Genomic DNA, 26,833 nt, shown 5'->3' with positions numbered 1-26,833 from the left:
GTGGTATAGAAACTAGAATGATGAAGTTAACAAAGCAAAAGAAAAATTTAAAAACATTCCTCAGATATAACTTAATTAGGTCTGAATTTTCTATTATATTCTGAAAAATGTTCCATACTTTCTCTAGTCTGTTTAGAATTAGTTGCCATAATCTTGCTTTGCTGTTTCAGCCTCAGTTGGTTTATATTCTCTCTCACTAAGTGATTTGCTTCTCTTCTTAAGTACTCCAACCATTATATCATCGTCCAATCTCTATCTTCTCCTCTAGTGACTCCATAAAGGTATTACTCTTGAAAACACTGTATGCATTATGTAGCAAAAAGGAAAAAAACATTCATCACTATGTCCTCTTATATTAGGGAGTGAATCACCAGGCTACACATGTGTGCTTTTGCTGGAAAAATATTTTGACTACAACTCCTGTACAGTGGCAGGGTTCTGTAAGTGGTGTCTTCCAAATGCCCTTTTGTGTAGCTAACAGACAGAATTAAGAATTGTTTTGCAACCATTCCACTATTTAAATGAATCTGTGATCTCCTCTTTCTTACATTTTATTTGCTTTCACCCTTGATTCTATAATTTGCTTTTCCATGCAGATATTATACGACAAAATATTTTCAGAGTGCTTTGCATGTGTTTAACCTCTGTTCTGCACACAGAAAGTTATACACCTTTCCAATAAGAGCTGGCCACTGCAGCCATCACAGTTATGGCTTTGATTCATCCCCAGACACAACAGCTCACTCCCACTTAGTTCTGCCTGCTTTCTTGCACACACACAGAGCCATTTATTTATTATAATTTTCTCACACAAACACCTTGTCTAATGGATAACAGAGTCTGGCAGCTTATGTTTGCAAGGAACATTTGATAAGTTGGAACAAAGAATGAAAATTGATGGCCTTTTTGGGTTACCCCCCAGGATGAGCTAAGCCTTGGCTGTCAGAGATGCTTCTCATGCCAGAATTTCATAGTGATATTTATTTTTACCAGACATTTTAGACTTTTTTTTTGTTTGGCATGAGAGATCTTGCAAACTCTGCCAGAAATGGCTGTTTTTCTTCTCTGCATCATTAGTGGGGCGGCATTCCAACAGGGAAGGGTCACTCACTTGGTACTTAAGTACTTTTAAAGATGTTGTCCTTTCCTTCCTCATGAGATAATAGGAACAAAAACTGGATAAGTCTTTCAACAGTTTGTTCTTACAAAAAAAGCCAACTTTGCTTACTAAACACTAAACTCAAAATCAGATTTTGGATAGTACTTTTAATACATGCCAGGAATCCATTATACAACTTACAGCTACCATTGATTTGAAAATGAACATGTGTCCTCCCTGAGCCACAGAATTTGTCATATTACTATTCCATTTTCTCATAAGCACATCATCCAGAATTCAAATGTACTCATATGGCTGAGGAGTAGAAGAATATTTCAAGGGGTTTTTCCCCCACCAACTTGTATTTAAAATACAAGGATCTTGGAGCTTGTTTTGCTCTAATACACACAGATCTCAAAATCAGATCAGATCTCTCTTTACTTTCTGTCCACCAGTTCAAGAGGGAAAATAAAATCTTAGCAATCCAGATTAAAATGCAGCTAAACTAGTAAATAAAATTAAAATTATGATGGCATCATGTTCACAGCACATTTCCTGTATGCTTATGATATTTTACTAGTTCAATATATTCCTGATTTAAGATTTGCTCTTACAATTACTGGTGTCACAGTAAAGCTCTGTAATGGTACAAATGCTGGCTACTAAAGAGAGGTGCTGCTGTTATCATGTTATCTATCACTAGCTGAAAAATACACAGTTGTTTCCAGAATTCATCTTGTGGCAGGTGCTAGGAGAGAAAAACTTGGTGATTCTTATTTCTCTGAAAATCTTAAAGAACAGTGTAAGTCCAATCTGCTTGTCTAGGTTTTACATGGAGAGGTAAACCAGTATTAATACTGCATTATTTGGGAAAAATAAGTCATTTACTTGTGCAAAACCACTGTGCTATAGGTGAACCAGATAAACAGTTCATTCAGTTTGAGAAGGCTCAGATTAGGAGAAGCACTAGAAGTACTGGATCTTTTTTTGTAAATGACTCTTGAGGAACCAACAATATAAAACCATGGATTTCATTACATAATTTCATTGTGGTTTTGGCTGACCATTTTATTTAAGATAATCTTATTTTTAGTGTATGTGTTTAGAGAGTTTGGTCATAATCCATATAAATAATTATTAAATCAAAAATTTAATAAGAGGTTTTATGGGTTTGCAACTGACTCATATATGAATCATCCAGCTTTAGTGCCATTGATTTTTAAAATTACTTACAAAATAGAATTCTAATTTCACTTACAAGATTTCCAACCATTTACATAAATAATAGCACATGAAATTCTTATTCTCCTTTTCTTCAGATCTCTTCTCAAAACTTATCTCTGCTACTGTGCCCAAAATAATAGATTATCAATAAAAATTGACAGTTATTTAACTCAATGCTTTTCTCCTCACAGTATAATTTGTTTTTCATGTGTCTTTTTGTTATAACACCTGCAATTTTATTAATTATTATGTACAAGGAAAAGCTCATCTGGAAAACACATGGGAGCCTCAAAGAACACAAAGCACTATCAAAATCAAAAAAGCTGAGTTCTGCACAATACAGGCTCTTAGCTAACTATGTTTTAAAACAGGATAAAGTTTTGGATGCTCAAAGGATAAACAAGAAAGGCTAGAGACATTTTCCTAGTGTTTCTGTGAAACTGTCTTACATTGATTTCACAGTCAGATGAAACGATACTGAAGACTGCCCACAGCTTAGTTCTTTGTACATTGTAGCAACAGCATTTTCATCAGTCACTTGAAGGAAAAAAAGGTTGTTTCCTCTAATACACCTAATAGACTGTATTTTAACTACTGTAGTAATAATTGTTAAATTCTAAGCAAATGAAACATTTAATTCCAAGAAAAGTTAAAGAAGCCATGGAAAGTGACTCAAGCTGTTTAAAACAAGGCATTTCCTCTGGAATTTTTTTCTTGCTATCTAGTCCTGTTTATTATTCTATATAATATTCTCTCTGAAAGAGGAGCTGTTTCTCAGGATAACTTTGTTAATAAAAGGAAAATAATTCAGTTCTACATTGATAGTATAATTCAGGAAGATGAACATAAAATCAGCAGAGAGTAAGCCAAGCAATTAATATAGTGGGGGCAAAGTATGTGTTTCTGGAGAAAACCAGAAATCTGACTTTAGCTAAGTTGCTGAGAAACACTTACAAAACTTACACAGGAAAGATTTTCAGTCCATGCATCTTAACATAATAAAGACATTTTATTTCATGATGTAATTTAAATTACACCACTAACTATTTTAAAACTTGTGGTCACATGGACTCTTACATAACTAACCGTTTACTAAACATGATTTCTGAAACTGTACTTAAACCACACTTCAAAGTGAATCAAGCTAAATCAGATCAAGATCACGTTACCTCTGAAAGAGGGCGTGCACAAAATGTACCAATGTAATCCAACTGATCCTCGTTGAAAGACCGATTTGGATACCCAAATGTCCCTGGTAAAGAAAACGCAGCAATTTTAGCTACTAGATGTTAAGCACCACCATGATTCCCAGGGCAGACTGTAAAAGTGTGCTTCACAGGCTTGCTCTGAAGTGAGATCTGTACCTCTGATAATCTACCAAGAGGCTGTGACAGGAAATTTTCTTCTCCATCATTCTTCCAGCTAGGTCCAAAAGAACATTAAGCTCTTGTTAGATGTGCCCCTCTGGGGGCAGCTATTAAACCTCCACATGGTTTCCAGGGGCCGAGAAAAGCCTTCTCATTTTATTAAAATGCACTAGTCTAGGGTTCTAAACTCAAGATGGTAAAACAAACTTAACACCTATGGACAGGCTGGCAGCATTTCTCCCTTTTCAGGTCATGAGTGTGAGGGAACAGGTAAATGCTGCTGATCTGTTATATCACCTAATCCAGGCTCTGGCAAGCCAAAGGAGAAATAATAGTAAACAGGAAAGTCTATAAATAGCTTCAGAAATGTCATCTTGTTTTTACAGAATTTTATTTAAGTTGTTAACAGTCAAGCACCATTACTACTGAAACTTATTTTTATTAAAACTGCAAATGGGACCAGTGTCCAAAATGTTTCCCTTAGCTGGTCTGAAGAAATAACAAAGTCTAACCCATAGAGACCAAGTGAGAAAAAAGGAGAGGGGAAAGGAGAGGAGAGGAGGGGAGAGGAGAGGAAGAGGAAGAGGGAGAGGGAGAGGAGAGGAACCACCCTAAGGAAAACCCAGAGAGATGTCAGAATATGTAATATTCAAAACTGGACTTTAATGGCCTCTCGTAAATCAGTGCTCTAGATACTGATCAAGGCTAAACTCTGGTTTACAGAAATAGGTTTAAACAACAAAAAGAAAACAGTACACAACCTGTAGAAGACTCCTACCAGCTCAGCTGACCAGCATTACAGAAGAGGTTTTTAAACACCAGTGACACTGCTTATGTGTGTAACAACATAATCCTGTGTTTTCTCATTCTGCTTGAATACACTTCCCTTCTAAATTCTGCTGAATTTCTGGGCTCAAAAATATCTTGTATCAATGTATGCTGTGATCTAATTGTATCTATCACTAAAAAAATCCCATATTTAAATTTATGGCCATAACTTAACAAACTGGAGTTTTGAATTAGTTTCATTCTAGTACAAATAATTTTAGGTAACAAAATTTCATATGTTATGCGTATCCTCTTTAAGAGAATCTTACATTTTTTCAATCATTCTTCATGCTGGAGTGTCTCATTGTCTGCTCCCTAAACTATTTTCTCTGCTCATCTTTGAAATATTTATATCTAAGCCATATGCTTTTAAAGACAGAACAAAAGACAAAGGAGTGATCCAGGCAATCTTAAGTGGGATATTAACAATTAGGTTATAGCATCTTGTTTGCCCTTTTAAAAGGTTTCTGTCCTTTAAATATAGATTAAAATTGAGTTGCCAATGCCTCAGCATTTTCCTCTAGTGGAATAAAGGCAGCTCATATGCATGTACAAATGTTAATCTCTGTTTTGCATTTGTCATTAAAAACACAGACAACACCTGCAGTCCTTCTTTTTTGCCTGGTTGGTTGGTTGGTTTTTTCGGTAATACTTCCAGGATTACATCCTGGGCTGGTATTTTTTCTAATGGTGATGAAAGAAACTGGAAAGTATTTTGGGAATTTTAGCCACATCAGCTTTTGTGAAAGAGGAATCCAGCAGGCTTGCTTCCAGCCACATGAAGAGCTCTGCCACTCCTACATCCCTGATACAATGGCCATTCCCAGACAAGCTCCCAGGCAAGAACAGAAAGAGCCCTGTGACTCAGGACTTTTCTGCTCATTTCAGCTTGAATCTACAGAAGCGACAATTCATGAGGCTCCCCATACTTACCTCTCCTGAGCAGAAGGGATGCAGAAATTCCAGTTCTGGGATAGTACGGACAGAAGGACACAACTCTAAAGGATCTCCTTGGCCACACTTTCAGTCATTGGTCTATGGAACAAAGCTGCAACACATCATTAACCCAAGGAAGTGGTCAGAGCAGCAAGCCTGGTGGAGTTCAAGCAGCGTCTGAACAATGCTCTCAGGCTCATGGTGTGATTTTTGGGGTATCCTGCACAGGGCCAGGAGCTGGACTCGACAATTCTGATGGGTCTCTTCCAACTCAGCATATTGTATGATTTCAACATATTACAATTCACCTTCAAATCAAGGTTTTTTTCCCCCCACAGCTCTAGTCCTAAATAACCCCTAGCAGCTTGTCTAAATGAGACAACTTGAATCTAATCAGAATGACCCTACACCTGCCTCTCCTTTTGCAATTTGGGCTCTTCGGCTCTGCTCACTCGCTCTCCCTCTCTGAGGCGTCCCTCGGCCCCGGAGCAGCTGCCCGGGGCTTGGCGCACCGAGGCCCCCGCGCAGCCCCCGCTCAGGGCGCTGTGGCCGGCCCCAGGCACCGTCCCTCCCCTCCCCCGGGCTCTCTCCCGGCCTCGCCGCCCCTGAGGGCCCGGGCCAGGGGGCTGCCGGCGGCTGTGGGGCGGAACTGTGGCGGCGAGGGGCGTGTTCCCAGCCGGGACGAACGCGCGAGCCGCGCCGGGAGCGTCGGGCGCCTTGGAAACGGGCGGAAGCCGGGAAGGAGCGGCGGGAGGAGGATGCTGAGCCCCGAGCGGCTCTCGCTGCCCGGCGCCGAGTACCTGGGTGAGGAGCGGCGCGGCGGGGCGCGGAGGCTTCCCGAGGGTTCTCTCTCCCCGCCGTGCTGCGGCCCGGCTTGGGGAGGGCTCGGCGGGCCGGGGTGGCTGCGGCCCGGCCTTTCCGGGGACGGCGGCGAGCGGCCCCGGGCTGGGCCGGGTTGAGGGGGCTCGCAGCGGCTCCGTGTCCGCCTTGGCTGGGGCGGGTAGCACCGGACCGTAACCGAGCGGGGTTGTGGGAGGGCTGCAGAGCCCTCCGGGCACAGGGAGCATCCCTCCGGTGCCCAGAGGTGCTCGAGAGCGGCCAGCCGGAGCTGAGCTGCCGCCTCCTTCCTCCGCTGTCCGCTTTGGCGATGTGAGCGGTGTCCAGCCTCTCTGTGATAGACTTTACCCATTTTCACCTGTTTTGCTCACAGATCGATGTGAGCATCCTTAGTTTATGCTCGTTTCCCAACAATGGGAAGGAGTGATGCTGATACGTTGCGAGCTGGTTCGAATGTTAGCTTTTGTTCTGAAATAAGGTAGCGTCGATAATGTTTCCCTACGTAAAATGAAAATCTTTTAACCTGTGAAGCAGCTACTCCTTTGAAGACTACATCCTTTTTAAGCTGCCTGTAACCGCTTGATGTTCTAGGAAACTAAGGAGCAAAGTGATTTGATGTTAATGTGTCAAATAAAAGTAATTAGGATGGAATAAAGTCAATATGACTTCATTTAATTGCTGGAAAGGAGATGAATTACGAGTAGTAAGCATTTGGATTGTGTTCAAGAGAGTGTTTGTGAAGAGAAACTCTGCAGCCATTACTTCCTAGGTTCAAGAGACTGTTCGATAACTCTTATGAAGGTATACATAATTTTCTGTGGTTTTCTTGTACAAGGGAGGTCAGAAATGGATTGGATTGTTTTGTGCTGCTTGTTCGATCATGATTTTGCCATTTCTGTAAGTCAAAATGGAACAAGAGTACAGAAACAGTGCTGTAAATGGGAAACCTGTCTTGCAGTGGGTACTAGACTAGAAGACTTTTGTTTAACCATTTAAGCAAAGGAGTGATCTAAGTCATCTTAGAGTAGAATCTCACTGTGCTGTAGCTGCTAGGCTGCTGTTAGGGTGTTTTGTGCATATCTGCATAACTGCAATGCTGTTCTGTGTTGAGGAAGTTCAAGGCAGAAATAGGTTTATTTGCTGCTCTATTCAGGGTGACTCATGGGACTCACCTTGCTGAAGTTGTTATTGCTGATTTCAGTGGTGGAGCTTTGGGTGTTTGAGAACAGCATCATAGTGCCATGTAGACACACTAGACACACACCCTTTGGGTTTGTGCTGTTCTGTCACACTACTTCAGCATTTTTAACCTACATGCTAATAGAGTAGTTCATAACTTTTCCAGAGTGGCTCTAGGTTGAAAACTGCAAAATATATTTTCCTTAATGAACCAGCTTGGTTTCAGGTTCTTGTAATTGTTTTTAATTACATAGGCACTTTTAATTGTGTGAAACTTGTCAATAAGGATTGAATCACTCAAACCAATCTAGGAAGCAGACTAAAAATACTTAAAGTGTGAAAACAAGCCAGTTTTCTGTTGCACATCTGAAGGTAAGACATGAGATGTACAAGAGAGATTTCTTAGATGTACAAGATTGTTAGGTGCAAGCAGCTTTACTAGTCACTTAAATAAGCCTCCTTTTATCTCTGTTCCACATGCTGATTTGGAATTCCCTTTTCATTTTGTACAGCTTTCTAAATTATTCTGACATTGGGGTTAGGAAAAGACATGTGACCATATTTGGGTGAAGAATAACTTCTATAAGAGTATTTTCTGTTCATTACTTAGTATATCTTGGGTTTAGATTGTAGTTTCTGTCGCCTATTAGAGGGGGAAACATATTCTTATTAGCTATAAATGTTACCAAAAGCAGTGTTTTTGCCTTCATGAGACTTTGTAACTTGCCAAACTGCTCACAGATCCTAAAGAATTTAGTGTGTGTTAGCAGTAGGAAAATGGTTAAAAACCAAACCAAAACAACCCCCAACTCCCCCTCCTCCCACCCCAAACAAACACACCTCCCCACATGTTTTTATGAGTTGCATTTCTGTTTTCAACATTGGCATTGTAAAACCACCATTATTTGGATTGTTCTACTGCACACCTCAGGGTCTTGTTAATACAGTTGTCTGAAGTGGAGTTGTAAGAAGCTGTGATAAATTTCACTTTCTGTAAATTCATTCTGAAGTTGCTTTGCCTTAGCTTGCCACTTAAGGTACTGACTCTCACAGACCAGATGACCCTGCCATTTCTGAGCTGGAATGGGTAACTCACCCAAACCCTTCTTCCTCTTGTCTCTTTCTCGTTATCAAAACCAGGCCAACACGTAAATTGAGCAGCCAGAATAACATAATGTGCTACTTGCTGTGTTATTCCGCACACCCCTCAGCCCCTGCTCTATTTGAGATAATTCTTCTACAGCCAGCTAGAATGCTAAGAGGGAAATAATAGAAGTTTTGAGTTAAAATAGACATGAACAGGGAGAGAATTAAGTATTCACTTTAGATGAAAAATAATTGCAAAGCTTTCTTATGCCAAAGTTCCTGGAATATGAAAATCAGGGCAACATGTCTCATGCCACAATGAGACAGTAAGTAGAAGAAGAGAAATAACCATTATTTAGGGAATAGGAGTGGAGATGAGGTCTGCAGAGTTGGCAGAAATGCTACAGTGAAGATGATGATGTTACAAGCATGACATTATAAACGGTATTTTCACTGAATAAACAGCATTTATTGTTTGGGTATAGTGATGATAATCTGTTTCTCATTTGATGGATGAGACTGGTCCTACAGTAGGCAAAATGAGGCATATTTGAGACACTTTTTCTTGGCTTCCTCCTTATGGTTTAATAACTGGTGATTGCTCAGTTATTTATAACAGGCAGTGGAGCACTTAGGGTATTGTTCTGCTCATGCAGCTGTCTCTGAAGCTTCATATTGTATTACTTCCCTGCTCCCATTTCCTGTTACGGAGAAAAAGCAGTAGAGTACTGCAAATTTTCAAGCTTCTATTTTCCATGTATTCTCCTGCCTTCTACTACGCAGCTCCAGGATGTTGTTTCTTGTCCTTCTTTGCCAATATAAGGCATGTAAGAATGCAAATACTGTGCTAGGGAAGTGCCTTATCAGTGAAGCATGGGCCTGTTAAATGCCAGAAACACAGTTGTGTTTCCTCATCTCTCTCATAAAAGGTCTCGGGTTTAATGGTTGTAAAGAGTATACATTCTTTTACAAAACTGAGTAGTTCCCAACAGAGAACTTCAGTTGTGTGGAGTATTTGCTGAAGCCTAAGTCTTACTCTTCTTCTGAACAGTCTTAAGAAATGTTGATCTGAAAAGTGCAAGTACAAATTTCTTTTAACAACATAATCAACACATAGGCTACATTGTTGTCCAGACATCTCAGCTGACACTGATTCTCCTCTTAGTATAGAGCTTTGGTGAACTTCTGTGTAGCACTGTGACTGAAAGATCTCATGGTCTAGAAAAAGAGCAGAGAATGCCTTTTTAAAAATTGTATTTCTTGCTCTGTTGTACGGATAGGAGAACTGTAATGTAGATTGAATATAATGTGTAAGAGGTTGCTTATAGAAATATTAGTTAAATTTGGATGACTTTAGGCTCAGCCTAGTACTTTGTCCAGAAGATGGAGGTTTCACCACCATACTGCTGTTGCACTACAGGATTTCCACCTTAACTTGAAAGGTACAGGTGAAATCTGATCCTGAATTAGGTAGAGTTCCAGAACTGGAGAGCACAGTCCTTTGCATATGTCCCTCTGAGCATGAATAGGTAGGGAACCATTAGGCTACTTAATGCCTTATAGCAAACTGGGATGGCAATTTCTTCCATGATTAATCATTTTAGATTTAAACAAAAGTCTCCAAAAACCCCAACCAAACAAAAAACAAAAGATAGCTCAATGATTTGCTTCAGTGAGGGGCTCATTTATAGCAGCTGTATGACACCTTGCAGGAAGCAGTCTGCTGGAAGGACTTGCACTGTTAAGTCAGTTTGTGTGCAGTATTATGCTCATTGTTTGAACCAAATTCTCAGCTATGGTCCAGACTAAATTATAAATGGAAATGTTTCTTAAATTTTTTGTTGAAAGTGGTTTTGAAAATTCGAATGTATGAAATGTGCTATAGTTAGAGTGTGTGACCCCTTGGCACATGCTCCTGGTAACAGCTCATCTCGAGTTGTGGGATACCTCTGCTGTGACAAGGTCTACTTGTACTTATATGTTCTGTCCTTCAAAAAACATTTTGCTTTTGAGTATTAATAGGAAATTTCACTGTGAAGCTATGCAAAGTTGGAAGGAACTATGACAGTACAGAGATGTAGCATTTAGGTTAATTGTTTTATTCACTTACTTCTCTTTCCTAGGCCATTTCTTAGCAACATCTGAAGAGATTAAGTCCTTAATGATATCTGAAAAGATTATAATGAGCATCCTGAAAAACCATTAATGCTGGAAAAATTTCCAGAGTTGATGTGATTTTGTTGTTGCAGTTTATGTCCTTACTATTTCTCTCTTGCGTCATTATTGTTTTGGTAATGTTTACATGAAATTGATTTTATGTTGCTATGGATGTATCTTTCCAACGTGTGTAATAAGGTAGTCCTTAGTTAAGCTCCAGTTTAGAACAAATGCTGAAAGTGTATTTAGCTATTACCTTATGCTCTCAGAGTATATGTTCTCCAAGATTAAAAATGCCAGAAATACTCCAGATCCATTAAAGCTTGTTATGCTCTCGAGCTTCTGATAACTGAAATGAATCATAACGTTAATTGCATCAAGTAGTGTGTATTTTCAGCACTTCAGCTGAGGAGGAGGCAAATAAGTAAGAAAAGCTGGTCTTATCCAGCAATTCCCACTCCTGATTTTTCAGCATATTCAGTTATGCCAGGAATGACCCCAATTAAAAAAAAAACAAAAAAAAAAAAACCTTGTGTGCATACAGAACAAATTGTGTTGATAGACAGCTCCTGTTTCAGAAGAAGTCATGACTCCTGAAGAGTTAAGCAATCATATAACCACTTGGATAATAAAACCATTACATATACACGGTATCATGACTTAAAAGTGACATCTATTTCCTTCCTTCCTCCTGAATTTCTGGGTCTGAGAATATCAGTGCATATATTCAGTTTTGTGCAGTGAGATTATTTGCATTAAGTTTTCCTTCAAGACTTTTCAAGTATCAATGCTTGTTCTTATGACATGTATAATCAAACCTACGAGGTAGTGGATTGTTTGTTCTCATCAGAAGATTGAAACAAGTAATTTGGTAGCTTATAAAAAGACTATTTTTACTATTTAAATACATATGCAAAATTATTTGGTGTGGTTATGGCTAAATGTAATTAGTTGTGATTGTCTAATCTGTTGTAGAGAAATCTATAGAGATTGTGGATGTAATCCTCATTATGCCTTGTAATTATAAGCTGAAGATTTCTATGACTTGGTCTGGCCATGCTTGAATTGAACAGCCTCTGCTCGTCCCTGAATTTGGTTCTGAGCCAAAAGTGCATTCATTCCAAAATTCATTTTAAACATTGGGCATGTATGTGATGGTGGGGTTTGAGCATGTGAGTATGACAGGCTGTTCTCTTAAGTGCTGCAGAGGGCAGCTTTGGAGGAGCTGTACATTCTGCTACTGATTGGACTGAGGCTTCAAGTATAACATCACTGCTAGTGGTTTAATGATAAGATATTCTATGCAAAGGTATTTACTTAACATCAGGTTATGGGCTGCCTGAAAAATCCTCTGTGAGCTTACTTTGTCAGATTCCTTTGTGAAAGCCAACTGTTTTTAAATCTGACAGCAAAGAGTGTGGCACTTACCAAATGAGTGTGGCAGGCACACTGGCTTCCTGTTCGGGGTAGTTGCCTGGGATTTCAGAATTGAGAATTTTTGTTATATATACAGAATATGGGTCACATAGGAAAGTTCTGTATGAGTAGGGGACTTCTGTTACAGTAAGCCTGAAACAAATGCCGAGGATGATATCCTGATGTGACACCTCCTGCATAGAAACTGCAGTATACTAGAGTTCTGTCAGGAAGAAAATTAGTAGAGACAGAAAGCTGTAATAGCACAGTGGGTATTTGGGCTTTGCATTCTGATTTGGACTTGCTGCCTTGTTATTGCAAAGAGGGCCTCAAAATATGAGCAACCAGTACATCGTTATCCCTGAATTTTCAGAAACTATTAAAATGTATGAATCATCTCATTTATTTTGCCTAGAACTCCACAGATTTTTGACTATGCTTGCATAAACAGTTAATGTTCCGGTATGGTTCCAGTGTTTGTTATGGAAAGTACCATTTGTATAAATTAAGGAACTACTCTTTTGCTATAACCAGACTCCTGGCACTTTATTTTGCCTCTCTGGCCTGCTAAAACCTGTCTGCAAATTACATTTTGTTCTATGACTTTCCTGTATAGTGTAGCATTAGTTCGGTTATAAAACATATTACTTGCATCGTTCCATGGAACTGGGCAGTCAGTGAACAGGAAGCCAGAGCTGGAATTTGGTTTGGCAGTGGGAACTATGCTACCTGGAAAAGAGCACAGCAGCCAAAGGGGCAAGGAGGGAGACTTTGCAAGGAGATTTAAAGTGCTATTTTCTTTTAATTTCTCTGCTCACAGTTTTCTTCCCTTCCCCACACCTCTACTCACTCTTCTGGGAAAGGGGTATAGAGGCTCTTTGCCAGTATCCTTACGGTATGCAACTAAAAGCTTAAGAGAAATACCCTTTTACAAACAATTGTATTCGATACTGACCTATATATTTTATGTACATTTTGCAATGTCTAAAATTCTATGTTGAAAGTTGATTTATTCTCCAGGAGCAGTTCAAAGGTATTTATTATAGAGGTCAGCCACATTGTGCTGTGTAGCACTGTGGGACCATGATGTCTATTCCCAAAGGCTTTTAGGGGAGGGTTATGACTCTAAGGAGAAGTATGGTTCATTGATAGGGACTATCCTATGACAGGAGTGTATACTTCCCCACAAAGTGTTGAGAATGGTTTTGCAGTTTATTGCAGGCTGACATGAGTGGAAGTCTGTCTGCTAGTACCATTTCCTGGCATAGTCTGGTACTGCTGACACCTCAGGAGGGGCCTTGGAAGATGATTGCTGAGTGTGAGATGGGCTGCTTCAGGAGGAGGGAGGAAGGATGGGCTGAAGTAAAGTTACCCAGTTGTTGCTATCTTGAGCCTATGACTGAGCTGCATGGACTCATTCTTCCCTCAGGGGACACAGGTGCGCAGAGCTATTTTTCTTTAATCACTCACATAAATTAAATTTATTCCTTTGCATTAAAATAATTAAATAAAGCTACGCCCTATATCTTTTAGTGCCAGATAATATCTTTAAACCTTTGGCTCACCATTTTGCTATCATCTGCAAGGTATTTTCCAGGGTGTGCTTAACCAATTTTACTATTGTCCTGAAAAGTGTTCTAAGCAGAGAAATCCCCTGATAGCAATCAATATTCATGCATACTTTTAATCACTGTATCCACTGGGAATAATAATTTCCGGGTCTCTCTTGAAGTCCACCTGCCCCACACTAAGATGAAAGTGCCTTCCATGCTGTGTATCAAGTGGCACAGGCTTTATGCTTACCAGGATATTAAACACAAATTAAAATGGTTTGGAGAATATTGATGTGGGTCTGAGGTTGGCCAGTTGCTGGTGAGGGGGTGATTCTGCCAAGTCTGGAGCAGATTGGCAAGGAGAAAGAACAGTCCTTGCCTTTCCTATATTCCCTAAGGGTTTTCTCCTGCTCTTTTTAGGACACGACACTACTTGCAAAGGTACAGTAGGATACGTGTTTAGGATGGAGGTGTGTGGTTTGGGAACAGGGTTTGTGTGCTTTCCAGGTTAGGAATGATTTTCCTGGGTTCGTTGTAACTTGTCTTGTGATTGTTGAACTTGTAGATTTGGAAAGTCTACTGCTTTCTTGCTGGCACATCACCTCAGACTCGGCTCTTTGTTGCTCCAACTTGGTTTCTAGCCAAAAACATCAAAGGGGCTCAGTGGTAAATCTGTGCTGCTTCCTCCCTGGCAAATGCTTGTTTTGTACAGTCTGCCCCCTGTAGAAGCAGCAGAACAGTTTGTGTTGCACCTAACTGTCTTTACGCAGGAGTCTTATAAGTGAGTGTCATTCTGTGGTGAGGTATTGGCAGATCTGCCATTTCTGAAATTCTCCTGTGTTTGGCCTAGGTAATTATTGTTGAGCAATATAAATCGCTCTTGGCATTCAGACCTGTTCCCCACCTGCCACATTCACTGATGCTTGCTTGGAAACAGATGTACTTTTATTTGTACCTTCAGGAAAACAACCTTAAAGCTACTTGGCTTTGGTATAGAGGGAAGAGTAAAGAACACCTAAAGCTCTGCAACAGCCCCATCAAAACAGCATTGACAATCTTTGTAGGAAAGATGGCTCAGAACAGAGATCAGGAACTCCTCTGGAGTAAGCATTTTCCAGTGAAACTGCCTCACAACTCCTTACCTTCCTTCAATACCAAAATCTCAGGGGATTCTAAAAAAGAGTCAGTGCTGTTAATGACTAACTCTGTGTAGCCAGGAAGGAAAGCAGAATTTAGGTGATGAATTTTGCTATCCATTTCTGGGAGAAAGAAACCTCCACTCTCTAATTGAGGAAGCAGATGCTTGATGTCTTGTGTAAGGCACATAGCTGGGCTTGTTTTGCTCTGGGACGGCCCCATATATTCTAACTTCTGTCTCTTACTCTTTTTTATTTGCAGCTCAGCAACATGTCCTCACGTACATGGAGGATGCAGTGAGCCAGCTGCTGGAGAGCAGAGAAGATATTAGTCAGTATGGCATTGCCAGGTTCTTCACTGAATAGTAAGTACATGAGGATGCTGCCAATAGGGCCAGCCTGAGAGGAGCTTTTAGAAACAGACAGAATACATGGAGAATGGAGCTGGACATGTGCTGCTTATGTTCTGAATGCTGGATTTTACTGGGTTAGTCAAGGGCTTCCTGAGCGTGTCTTGGAAATGTCCATGGGTTTTGTACAGTTCAGTACCTCTTCTGTTACAAACATTCGTGTGAAGGAGTCACTCTGGGGAACAGTGATTTTGAAAACATGGAAAACCAAATTCTGCTTCTCTTGGTCAGGACTGTTAGTATCAAGCTGCTTGAGAAATACTGAAGCAAACTGTTTCACAGACTGCTGCTGGTTTCAGCAGCACTCATCCTTCCTTTTCCTGAGTATGAATTCGAATTGTTTGTCTCCTTGTGTGATTGTTGTCCTGTTGAATGCTTTAATAGGATGCCTCTTCTCTTAAAACTTGCCTAAGTCCTTAAATACTGGACATGAGCACTATCTCTTCTTAGTAATTTGCAAGAAAATTCTTGAGGGAAAAACTATGTGCTTTCTGTCCACAGAAAGTAATACCAACATTAGTCAGCTGAGCAAATAGTTGGATAACAAGAGCTTAAGAAAGATAAAGAGCAGGATTACAATGACCTCCACCCACCAAGAGGATTTCTTTACTGGGGTTGAAGGCAAGGTGGCTTTGAAATACCCTGCTGAAATTGTTATTGAGGCATCTCTGCAGATCAGCTTACATCTAATTTCAAACTGACCCTTCTGTGCCTTTTCTAAACTTCTGATCATATATACTTCACTAATTTTCCTATTTATTTTCAGAGATATGATTTTTACAATGTTTTCTTGTTCACAGTAAGTGCTTTGTGCAGTTTCTGATTTTATGAAAGATAGGAAAAAGATTTATTTTCATTCATTCTGTAATATAGAACTAGTAGTTCTCTTTTTTTATTTTTTTCTTTTATAAAATATCTGGAATTTAGCAGATAAAACTGTGTCCTCATACCAAAGCACAGACAGGCTTAGTAATTTTGAGAGTTGTGAAGATTTCAAATGTGGGATTCTTCATTTAAAGTGGAGAATGAATGATAAACAATATGGATGTAGAATGTGAAGTTTCCTATTATGAAAATGTCACATGTTCTGGCTCCCAGGGCTTAGTAGTGAGCCTTCACTGCCCAAAAGATTTCTGTTCATCCACTCAACTAACAACATTTATTCCAGCTGTGCTTTGAAGGCTACACTTCTTTTCCAAGCAAATAAACTTAATCTTCAGTCTCAACATCTTCAAACTCAAAGATAACTTGTGAGATTCCAGAAGGTTTGTGGGCACTGTCCCAGTGTTTTCCATAATCCATGTTTTTCTGTAGGAGAGGATTGGAATCTGCATGTTTTGAATTATTCTGCAGTGATTTGAGATGAAGGGACTTGGTATTAGGATGTCCAGTTTTTTAAATTGTCCTTTCCCTGTTTATGCTGACTTAAAATTAGAGACCAAGCCCAGGTCCTTAGACTGAGCCCTTAGACAGCTAGCAGGCCGGCCCAAACAAGTAACTTTTTTTAAAAGTGCTTATGGGGTACAAGAATGACTTCTGTAACTTTTCAGAAATTGAAATTAGTCTGTCAAGGACAGGTGTTAGATATTTTCCAAACTCCTCTCAGAGGGCGCACTTCTCAATACAGTGGTGTTCCATGGACCTCTCTTCACTGCTGAAGAGCAACCTGATGGCATTTCTATCATGCATTGCAATGCCCCACTTTACCATAAGTCAATTCGAGTCTTTGAGCCAGTTACACCAACTTTTTTTTTTTTTTTTGGTAATTAAGAAAACTTTGTTGGGACTTAGCATACCTGAGTGAAATTTCAGAATTGAAAATTATGCAGTTATTTAGTTTTGTATGGATCAAGCAGTAAGTGTTTTGCTGGCAATGAATATTTCAGTTATTTCTAAGAAATGGAATTGGGTATGTATTTCACTGCTAGCCACCATCTAGCACTGTGATTGCTGATTGCAGAGGACTGACCTTACTCTGTACAGTTTTCCTTCCAGAATGGTTTTAGTTTTCAAGGATAGTTTTTTCTCCCTCTTTATTCCAATGTTCATTTGTCCCAGTCATGTGGACATCTGCTTTCAATCTTGGGAGTACCTTGAGGCTTCCCTCATCTTGCTCACTTCTGACCCTTACAGGAACAGGGATCAATCACCCCTCTGCCAATTAATCCACATCTTTTAGTTAAACAAGTAAAATTATGCCTCTCTTAGGACTAATCTTGATTTTATAGATATGCTGAAATGCTACTGGTATTTGTTCATTACAAGCCTGAGAAATCTCAGCTCTGCTCTTGAATCTTCATGAAATGCACACTCTTGAAAACCCTCTGTGTACTTACACACTAATGCTGCTTTGCTTCTTCCAGCCTGATGTCTGTGGCAACATATCTTAAAGGAACATGTTCCCCCTATACATTATTTATCATCCTGTTTTCTTGATCTTTCCTATACTAAAGAAAAATAGGGCCCTCATGCTAATGCATTTGATCACGCAGAGGGAATGTGCATAGCATCCCACTTTATAATTTCTGGGCTCTTAAAAGGAGTCTGTTGGTCTTTTTTTCATTTCAGCTTAAAGAACCAGAAAAAAAAATTATGAAGAGACTTCCTACTAGTATGTTTTACTTTTCTTATAGTCTAACCCTTTGTTTGAAACGTTCTCTTCCAGCATGCAGGTAGATGTGCTGCTCTGTTCAAGACTCTTTGGAAAGCTCAGAAATAATAACCAGTTGTAACTTACCTTGGTTAGGAAACTGTTTTTTTCATAACTTTAATAGTTTGTTTGATAAATCAAACACAAGTGAACTGGAGACAAGGGGATGAACTTTTTTTTTTTTTGAGTCTATATTCTTATTGCAAAACACTTCTCCTTTCTGTTGTTTCTGGTGAAATGTCTCCTGACCAATTGCTAGCCAGAGCATGACTGAGAAAAAACTCTTGCTTTTAGCTTGCAGATATAGCACTGCTTCCACTGGACTCTGCAAACTGATGTCCGAGATCCCCTTTTCCTGTAAAGAATGTTTCTGCTGGCTCTAACTTGAATGCCCCTGCTGGATCTTATGTGACAGTTTAACAGTATTTATCTGAGAAGGTATCTGTGATGTGTGTGACAGGGTTGAGGGTCAGATACTGCTCTTAGATCTGTTGTGTGCCTGGCAATTCAAAACACCAGCTTAGCACTGTGTAGAGCCCTGTTTTACAGAAAGGAACATTTGCTTTGTTCCTAGTAACAAGACTGACAGTGCTATATAGTTTGGGATCCTTGGGAAGGAAGATGTTATCATGGTGAGAAGTATCAACTTCTAGCAATGAAAGTACCTCATTTTCTCTTGCTGTCTGGATTGGCTGGAATGATTTGTTCAACTCTTTCCTTAGGGACAAATATGATACCGCTCCTTTGGCTTTCTCTGGCAATAGATACAGGCTTTGGTATGAGACGAACTTTTGGCTTGTTCAGTCCTTTATTGCTGTACAACATTACAGAAATAAATCTGTACAGTAAACAATGTCCTCCTCTTTAAAAACGTCTCAATACCCTTGGGGGAGGAGGGCAGGGGGGAAGGGCCAGGAACAAGACAGATGGGATGCCCATGAGAACTAAGCCACTCACTGAAGGCAACCTTAATTGGCAACTGGAAATAAGCTGAATTATCTGATTATGAAAAGGAGAGATTCTTAGAGCTAGCTTAGAGCCATCAATTTTCTTTTTTCTTTGTATCTGTGTATGTAGGCCTTATCACCGTCGTCATCTTGCTGTCATCTGCTCTGCATCTTTTCCCTTTTCAGAGTAACTTGTTTTGTCTTGTTTGCAAGGATAGTGTGAGCTCTTCAAGACAGAAATGATATTGTACTGCATGTACTTTACAGCACCTAGCATTGTAGAATGTCGACTCTGTGCTTTGTACAATTACAGTACAAACAGCAAAAACAGTAGTGAGAAGGTCCTTAGGGCTTTGACAAGTTGTGCCAGATTCCCTTTCTGAGAGATGGAGCCATTCATTAGAATTTCTCAGTACAACTGTTTGGGGGAGGAGCATTGGTTGTTGGGGTTTTTTAGTGTTAGTTCATTGTGTTTTGGGCAAATCAGTAGTATTTGCAAGGTATTAATACTTTTAGGATATTACCTAAAATGTTGATATTCTCTCTGATATAATCATCTAAGCAATTGCAAAAAACTCCACAACATTTCTTGTATTCTTCAAATACTGTCCTGATTCCTACATGTTCTTCTGCTATGGAGAGAAAAAGATAAAATTATACCACTCCATGCAAGACTGCACTGAGCCATGTGATCGGTATCAAGCTGCTGCTGTCAATGACCTAGCTGTGCAGCCCTTTGGGCTGAAAATCTCGGCTGAAATAATGTGCTTGATGGTTCCTGACAGGCTTTTACTTGGGATTCCTTGACCCCTAGGGCACTGCGTAAGACTGCTGTCTGCCTCTCCTTTGCTCTTCAGTAATCAGTGGAAAGAGAGTGAATATATGAACTCAGACACAGCACTTGTGCCAGAAGCTCTGAGGAGGTTTCGCAGCTAATGTGAATAAGTTGCTGTGAAAAAAACATTTTGAAAGCATCTCTCTACCGACTACACAGATTTAAAGGACAGAATTTGTTGATAAATCTTTCTGGGGAACCTACAGTAATTGCATATTTCTCCACTAAGAGTGTTGCTAATGGACACGAAGCCTTTCTGTTAGTCTCTTTGTTGCCTTCCAGTCTCACCTCTACAGAGAAGCATTGTCAGAAGGGCAAATTCTCTTTCTTGTAATTGAATTTCTCCAGCCCACCTTAGAAATAGGATTTCAGTACCTCCTGCCCACTGTGCATGGGGTGTGTGTTTTGTATGAGAGCTATCAAAGAACTGGGGGTTGTGGATAACCCTGTTTATGATTTAAATTATGTGAATTTTGTCTGGAACCTGTATATCTGTCACCCAATGTTTTTGTAATAGAATAGCTTTATGGCAGAAACAGCATTGGGATTTTGATATGACAGCCAGTATCTATGAACTCCTTATTTTCCCAGAGTCATTTCTCTGTAACAAACATTACAACAAGTCCTAACCTGACAAATATGCTGATTGGGAAAACTGCTGTTGAGTAAACAGCTGGAAAAAATGCATATATTAATCTCAATAACATACTTAATTCCCACTGTAGTTTGCACATGTTGCCAATATATTAGAAAATGTAGTATTTTCTTACCTTTTTCTTGAGAATCTACACATGAGTGGATATTCAGACGTGTCCTTTGCAAAGAAATACAGAGGGGATAAAAAGGTAAAAAAAATCTTTTTGGTAAACAGGATTATCTTGGAAGAATTGTAGCAAAGCAATAACAGAATAGAACTTAAGAGAAAACATTTACCATTGATGCTCTATGTGGTAATACTCCATGTAAGAAATTTCTCATGTTTTGGTGACAAAAGAATCTGCAGGATTTGCCAAAGCATATGAATGTTAATACTTGATATCAGCGTATTGTCAGCACAGGGTAGTTATCCATGATATGTCTGCACTTATATACTGACTTGTCTTACACTGTGCTCTTGCTCTTTGAAGAGAGGTAATCACAATTTCCATGTGCAGTGTGATCAGATTATGATGCTCCTAGTATAAATTCACAGGAGTATCAGAGGAGTCTTTGCCCACTTCTTTCCTATTCCTTCACATCATGGAAATTACATATTTACTTGTGGTCTTTTTCAGAATAGCTGCAGAAGCAGTTGGCTGACTACTTCATGGAGACCTTATGTAATTTGGTATATTTTATTTTTCCTTACAGCCTTGAAGGTTGAAATGCAACACATCTGCCATGAAATTGAGCTTCCTTTAGGATAAAGCAAACTGCATACAGGCAGTGTGGATAGCTAATAAAACTGGAAAGAAATTTCCCAAAAGCCAGAGTCCAGGAATGTGGCAAATGGTACAAGCATCAAGACAATATATATCTGAGTTAACTTTGTGCCTTTTCTCTGTGCTAGAGATGAATGTACTATCCTCTCTCTAGCTTTGGTTTTTAACTCTAGTAAAATGCTCATTTATGCTTCCATTTTTTTATTCCTTTTCATCAGAGTTGCTGATATTACTAGTACAAATTTGGAGAAGTATATGATCCCAGGTGGGAGTTGAGATCAAACTTTTGTGACTTGAAATGTATGAACTTATACAGGCTGGGATAAGTTCATACAGGGGGATGAACAGATTTGAGAGCAGCCTTGCCAATAAGGCCTTGGGGATACTGGTGGATGAGAGGCTGGACATGAGCTGGCAACGTGCATCACACCCTTCCCAGGATGTCACAGAGTCTTCTGTTTAGTTTTACTTTCTCCAGCAGTCTGCTTTTGCTTTTTTTTTTTTTAATATATCTGTGATATTGGCTGGTTCCTGCCCTGTTCTTGCATTTCTTATCATGCATCTCTGTGGGTTTGTTTCTATCCTTGCAGAAGTGGAAGGGCCCTCAAGTCAGAACTGAGGAGCTCTGGAAATCTTATACTGTCCATCTTCCACTGAGAAAAGGTCTGTAGTAGAGTTTGCTGTGATGCAAGTTAGATATTCAATGCTGATTTAACTGTTTGATAAGCAACTTTTGCTATCATTCTGGAAAATTGCTCAGTTCTGCTTGCTGAGTCACTCTGGGAATATATAGGAAAAGATGAGAAACATAAATAGTGATATATGCACCACAGAGGTAGTGGGACTACTTACAGGCTTTTGCATATGATTCGCAATGTGTATATAAAGCAGTAATCTCACCTCATGCTTGGTCATACTCTTGAAAGATTGGATTTCCTGCAGTTTCTCTAAGTGTTTTGAAGCAAACTGTTTTAGTAATGTGAAATTGGGAACTGGAATTCAGTAGAAATGCACACAAGAATAGCAACTTTGGAAAAACATAGCAGCGTAGAAAGTTTGGTAAATGGTATTTTTTCCCATATTATATGTGGGAGTTTTAAAATTATTCTTAAGAATAAAAGGCAGAGTTTTATAATTTTTGTTAGTAATATTTTCTTTTTAACATACTATTTCATCCAATAAAGTTTTTGATGGCTCAAGCAATAAGTACCACTGTTGGATACATGAATAGCAGTATCTCTCTCTGCATTATTAACTCACATGGTTTAGTTCTTGTTTTAATGAAGCACTTGGCATGGGTCTAGGCTACTTCATGTATATAGGAGTTCAGTTTTAGAGTTTTTGGCTTACATCTGTCTAAACCTATAAGGCTCCCTATTAAATTTAAGTCAAGTAGTGTAAATTTAAGGAACACTTTCATTTTTCCCAGAAATATCTTTAAGGAAAGATGGATCAGAATTGAAGTTGGGGTTTGGTTTTTTTGTTGTTGATTTGGGGTTTTTTTCCCCGTTTTGTGTTGTTAGAAGGACTTTTGTATTTATTCTTAGGCTGCAAAATGTTGAGGCATCACAGAAAACCTTGAGGAACATTTCTAATTGCTGTGCTAAGAATATATGTGTTCCCTGAGACTATATGTGTTCCCTTCCTTACCCTTCACAGGATAAAATCCCTTAACTATGTCTGCATCTCCATGAATATCAAACACCAAAAGTCTTGCAAGTCTGAAAGATGCATTTTTAAAACATGGTTTATCTTCCTGTTCTTTAAAAACAAAACTTAACAATAGCAAAACCCAAAAAGTCTAGTTTCTAGAAATCTGCATGTCTTCAGAGAACCTGAGATCTTCTATGCAGTGCTGTGCTGAAACTATACAGATCCCAGACTGCCTTAGCTTTAGTGAATTGCAATAACCATGTCCTGCAAATTTAATGTTATTGTGTATCTTCAAGTGAATTAAACAAACTGTAGCTGGTCAACACTGTAGCCAAGCAGTTGTAATGAGCACAATGTGGTTTAGCTAAGCAATCTCCAAATGCAGAGTTAGCATTAATGTCAAATGATGTAACTTCATCTATATTAAGGAATTTTGGCAAGGTTCATTTGTTGCCATGATGAAAATATTGGAAACCACTCAGTCTTTGATGTGCTATAGTTCTTGCCAAAGCAACTGAATAGGTGAGAGAACACAATTGTAAATTTTTTCTTCTGAAATTCTCCAGTCAAACGAAGGCTGAAATGAGCAAATACAGAATCTGTTTGCATGGCACCAGTATTGAATCTTTTTAGAAGAGGTATTCAGTCATATTTCAGTATTTCATGCATCATCACAGTCCATAACATGATTGGGCTTCTACCTTTTCAAATAACTAAAAGTCTAGTTTATAAAACATGGAACTGTCTTACAACAGGAGAATTCATGCAGAATGGAGCAAGCAGGCCCTTACTTGTACTTACACTTTGGCTTCAACTTTCTGAGAAGTCAATTTGCCTTTACTTGGCATTTTACTTTGATCTCAGGAGTTCAAGATGGGTGCAGTTCCTCAATAATTTTCAAATTCATACTCCTCCTTTGGTGGACATTTATGCTTTGGTATCAAAATCCATCTCCAGCTGATGTCAATTCCATAGCTCCTTTGGAACTGTTAGACAAGAGGAAATCAGAATGCTACCTTGTGTAGCTTGTGTTTTTCATCTTTGTGCCATTTTCTCACCCTTGCCACAGGTTCATGTTATGGTTTCTGTGGCAGCTTGAAGCTAGTGAATGAATTCCACAACACAACAGAGAGGACAGAAATACTGATTAGTTAATAAAGGAAGCCAAAGAGTAGAGATCATGGCGGTATGATAATGAAGCTACCAGAGGACTTGCATCTCCCATACTCTCAGAATATAGAGTTATAGAGCATTCTGAAGGAATTTTCTTCTTGCCCCAAAATGTCAAGTTGGACTAGTTTGAACAAATATTAAAGAGATTAGCTGGAGAGTTATCAGTTTTCCTTGTGTATCATTCTAGATTGGTTTATTATTTATGTATTTAGTTTAGGTTTTGCCAGAAAAAGCAGGTTTTTTTGAGGGAATCTGGGTAGCAACTTGCAGTCATCTCCATAAAAGCTAGTTATAATGGTGTTCATGCAGCTGTTCCTGTGGTGTGCAACTTAAACAGTTTCCTATGAGACATTAATTTTGAAGAATTAAGAATTTTAGGAAAGTTAAGAAGATAGTTAAATTAGATGTTGCTGAGTTAGCAGAAGTAGATAAATAGGCTTTGTTCATAGTTAACAGTAGCTAGATCCATTAACTCATTGCTTGTCAACTTTATGTTTGGGTAGCTATGCTTATCATGAAAAACAGAATGTGATAAACAGATCTCAGGGACACAAAAACAGTTGCAGACTTCCCATACATGAGAGACCCATTGAACACAGGAAAACTACAGGATTCATTTGTCACGTATGCACAGGAAAGGTAGAAAGGTCAGAACGAGGAAGACTTATTTTACTTCTTCACTTTGGAGACCCCTCCCCAAGATAGACCCCCAACTCATTTCAGGAATAAAACTACACATGCTTAATAGCCTTTTTGCCAATTAGCATACGAAGCAGAGCAGAAGAAGTGACAGGGATATGAATATGCATTCATATTTTGTGTATTCAAGACTTCCATAAATAAAAGAGCTTTTTAATACCTGTGATTTTTGCAGTGCACATTAGGGAATGATCCCATGTACTGCCCTGCCGTTGCAATAAACATACACTTTCTAACTTTAAACTGTTAGAGAGTTTTTGTCCGTCTCAGTTGGATATCGATATTAGATCGATATTCATATTTTAGTAAATCACCTCCTGTAAAACCTAAATCTCTGTTTATACCTCTCTAGACTCACTGAAACACCATGTAGTCTGAAATTGCACCTGATCAGACTGAAAGAGCTGGTCATGGGTGATTGATGCTTATCTGTGAAGGCTTCTTTACTTTTCCCTTAAGCACCTTGGAGGGCTTCTGCAGGGCTATTTATGGTCTTTCATTGTATGCCCTTTCCCGTCTTCCTGAATACTAGGCTTCCCAGCTCATAATTCTAAGAAGAAGCTTTATTTCACAGTAGAAAGGGGCCCCAATATGTGGCCTATTATATCCATATCAGCTTGCTTACCCTTTTCAAACAGCTATTGTGTTTTAATAGGACCCTGCCTGGCAGGGGGAGTCCTTAATTCCTGCTATGTAAGAATGGTCAGCTTGAGTTACAGCAAACTGCAGGATGCTGCTCTGATCAAAAGGCCTCTGTTTTTAAAGATTCCCACGTCCCCACCCCTCCCCATTTGCCTTTTAATTTTAATTTTTTTTTTTTTTTTTAATACTTGGCTACTAATTCAACACATTATGGTCATTTTAGCTTGGGATTTGCAGGCCTTGAGGTGTTAAATTACTGACCTAGCATATGAGAAATTAAGGGAGAGGACTCCAAAAAAGATAAAGGCTTTCTGGGTAATAACAAGCAAACACAGCAACTCCTTTAATCCTTTCCTTCTCCAGAATCTCTAAACTAGTCTCAGAGGGTTTGATTTGCTACAAAGCAACATAAGAAAGCTTGTTCACTGCCTACTCTGAGCTGTGTCACAGGTGCTGTAGTTCATTTCCTTCATCCCAGTACATGGTATAATCTTTGTACCACCTGTATTAAGTCTGCCATGAATACAGAGATTCCTAGCCTATATCAAGAAATCTGAAAACACATAGTTAAAATTTGTGTCGCTCCTTTCTTCCTTTTCACACCCTTCAGCTGAAGTAAATTTGAGTGCATGAGACAGAAAGGATCTCAAAAGATCCAGTCACTGTGTTTGCAGTGTTATATCACCCAATCTTGCCAAAATTTTTGAATGTTAATGATTTCCTATCTGCCTAGTTGTTAAAAAACCCAACTATCTTCCCTTAAAGCCAGTCATCAGGAATAACTTCTAGCATCTGTTTTGTCTTAACACATTTCCAAGGAAATGCCTAAAAAGCACTGCTAATTTCATTAGAGGATGATGGTGGTTTCCTTGAGGCTGACCTCAGTGTCCCAAGTTCTAAGATCTGTAGAATTTAAAAAAGCAATTGAAACAGTGGCTTTGAATTGGGGAATGCTTATGGTCCTACACTACCTTCCAAAGGGGATAGCTAAAAAAGCAGCCCAGTGATTAATCTGAATATTGCAAATATTGTAGTACACTTAAACCAAGAGGTGAAGAATAAAATAATCTTAAACTACACTCATACAGCAGTAATTTAATCACTACAACAGTGTGGTTTTTTTTTACCCAGGTATGCCTCCAGTTTTAACTGTTCCCTGTCTTGGTTCCTTCTAGGCAAGGTAAACCTCACTTTACTATCTCAGAGAATAGCCTTGGGCTAAGTGCAGTTGGTCATTTGGGGATGCTTTATTGTGGTGGATGAGTTATTTAAGAATAGAAATGGCCTGTTTTGTACAGCCTTTTGTATTTCAGTATTTTCTATTGCTAGAGCTTGTTCTTTATTACCCATTGTAGCATAGTCTCTAATCCTAATACTCCTGGTTATCCCTACTTACTGTGCTTTAGTTCACACAATGAAGCAATCTTGGACCTCTGGGTTCCTTTCAGATGGAGTTTAACTGTAAGATGTGTTCCTTCTGCAAATGAGCATTCAGTCAATGAGACTAGATTAGAAGTAGTCCTGACCATGTGTCAAGAAGAAACAAATCCTGGGATGCATGTAGTGTTGACATAAAATCCTCCAC

At 39.2% G+C, this 26,833-nt stretch overlaps 1 protein-coding gene across 1 annotated transcript in view; it reads left to right on the top strand.

Moving 5' to 3' along the window:
- Positions 1-6,099: 6,099 nt before the first annotated feature.
- CSTPP1 (centriolar satellite-associated tubulin polyglutamylase complex regulator 1) overlaps positions 6,100-26,833 on the top strand; it is a 77,895-nt gene continuing 57,161 nt past the window's right edge. The window contains exons 1-2 of the mRNA XM_012574023.5: positions 6,100-6,258; positions 15,081-15,183. Of these exons, the coding sequence (XP_012429477.1) occupies positions 6,213-6,258; positions 15,081-15,183 (149 nt within the window). The 5' untranslated portion in view covers positions 6,100-6,212. The remainder of the gene's footprint in view (positions 6,259-15,080; positions 15,184-26,833) is intronic.

Source organism: Taeniopygia guttata, chromosome 5 (assembly GCF_048771995.1).
Source record: "Taeniopygia guttata chromosome 5, bTaeGut7.mat, whole genome shotgun sequence".
Classification (NCBI taxonomy): Eukaryota; Metazoa; Chordata; class Aves; order Passeriformes; family Estrildidae; genus Taeniopygia; species Taeniopygia guttata.
The sequence above is the reverse complement of the archived record's forward strand: the minus strand, read 5'-3'. Positions and strand labels throughout refer to the sequence as shown.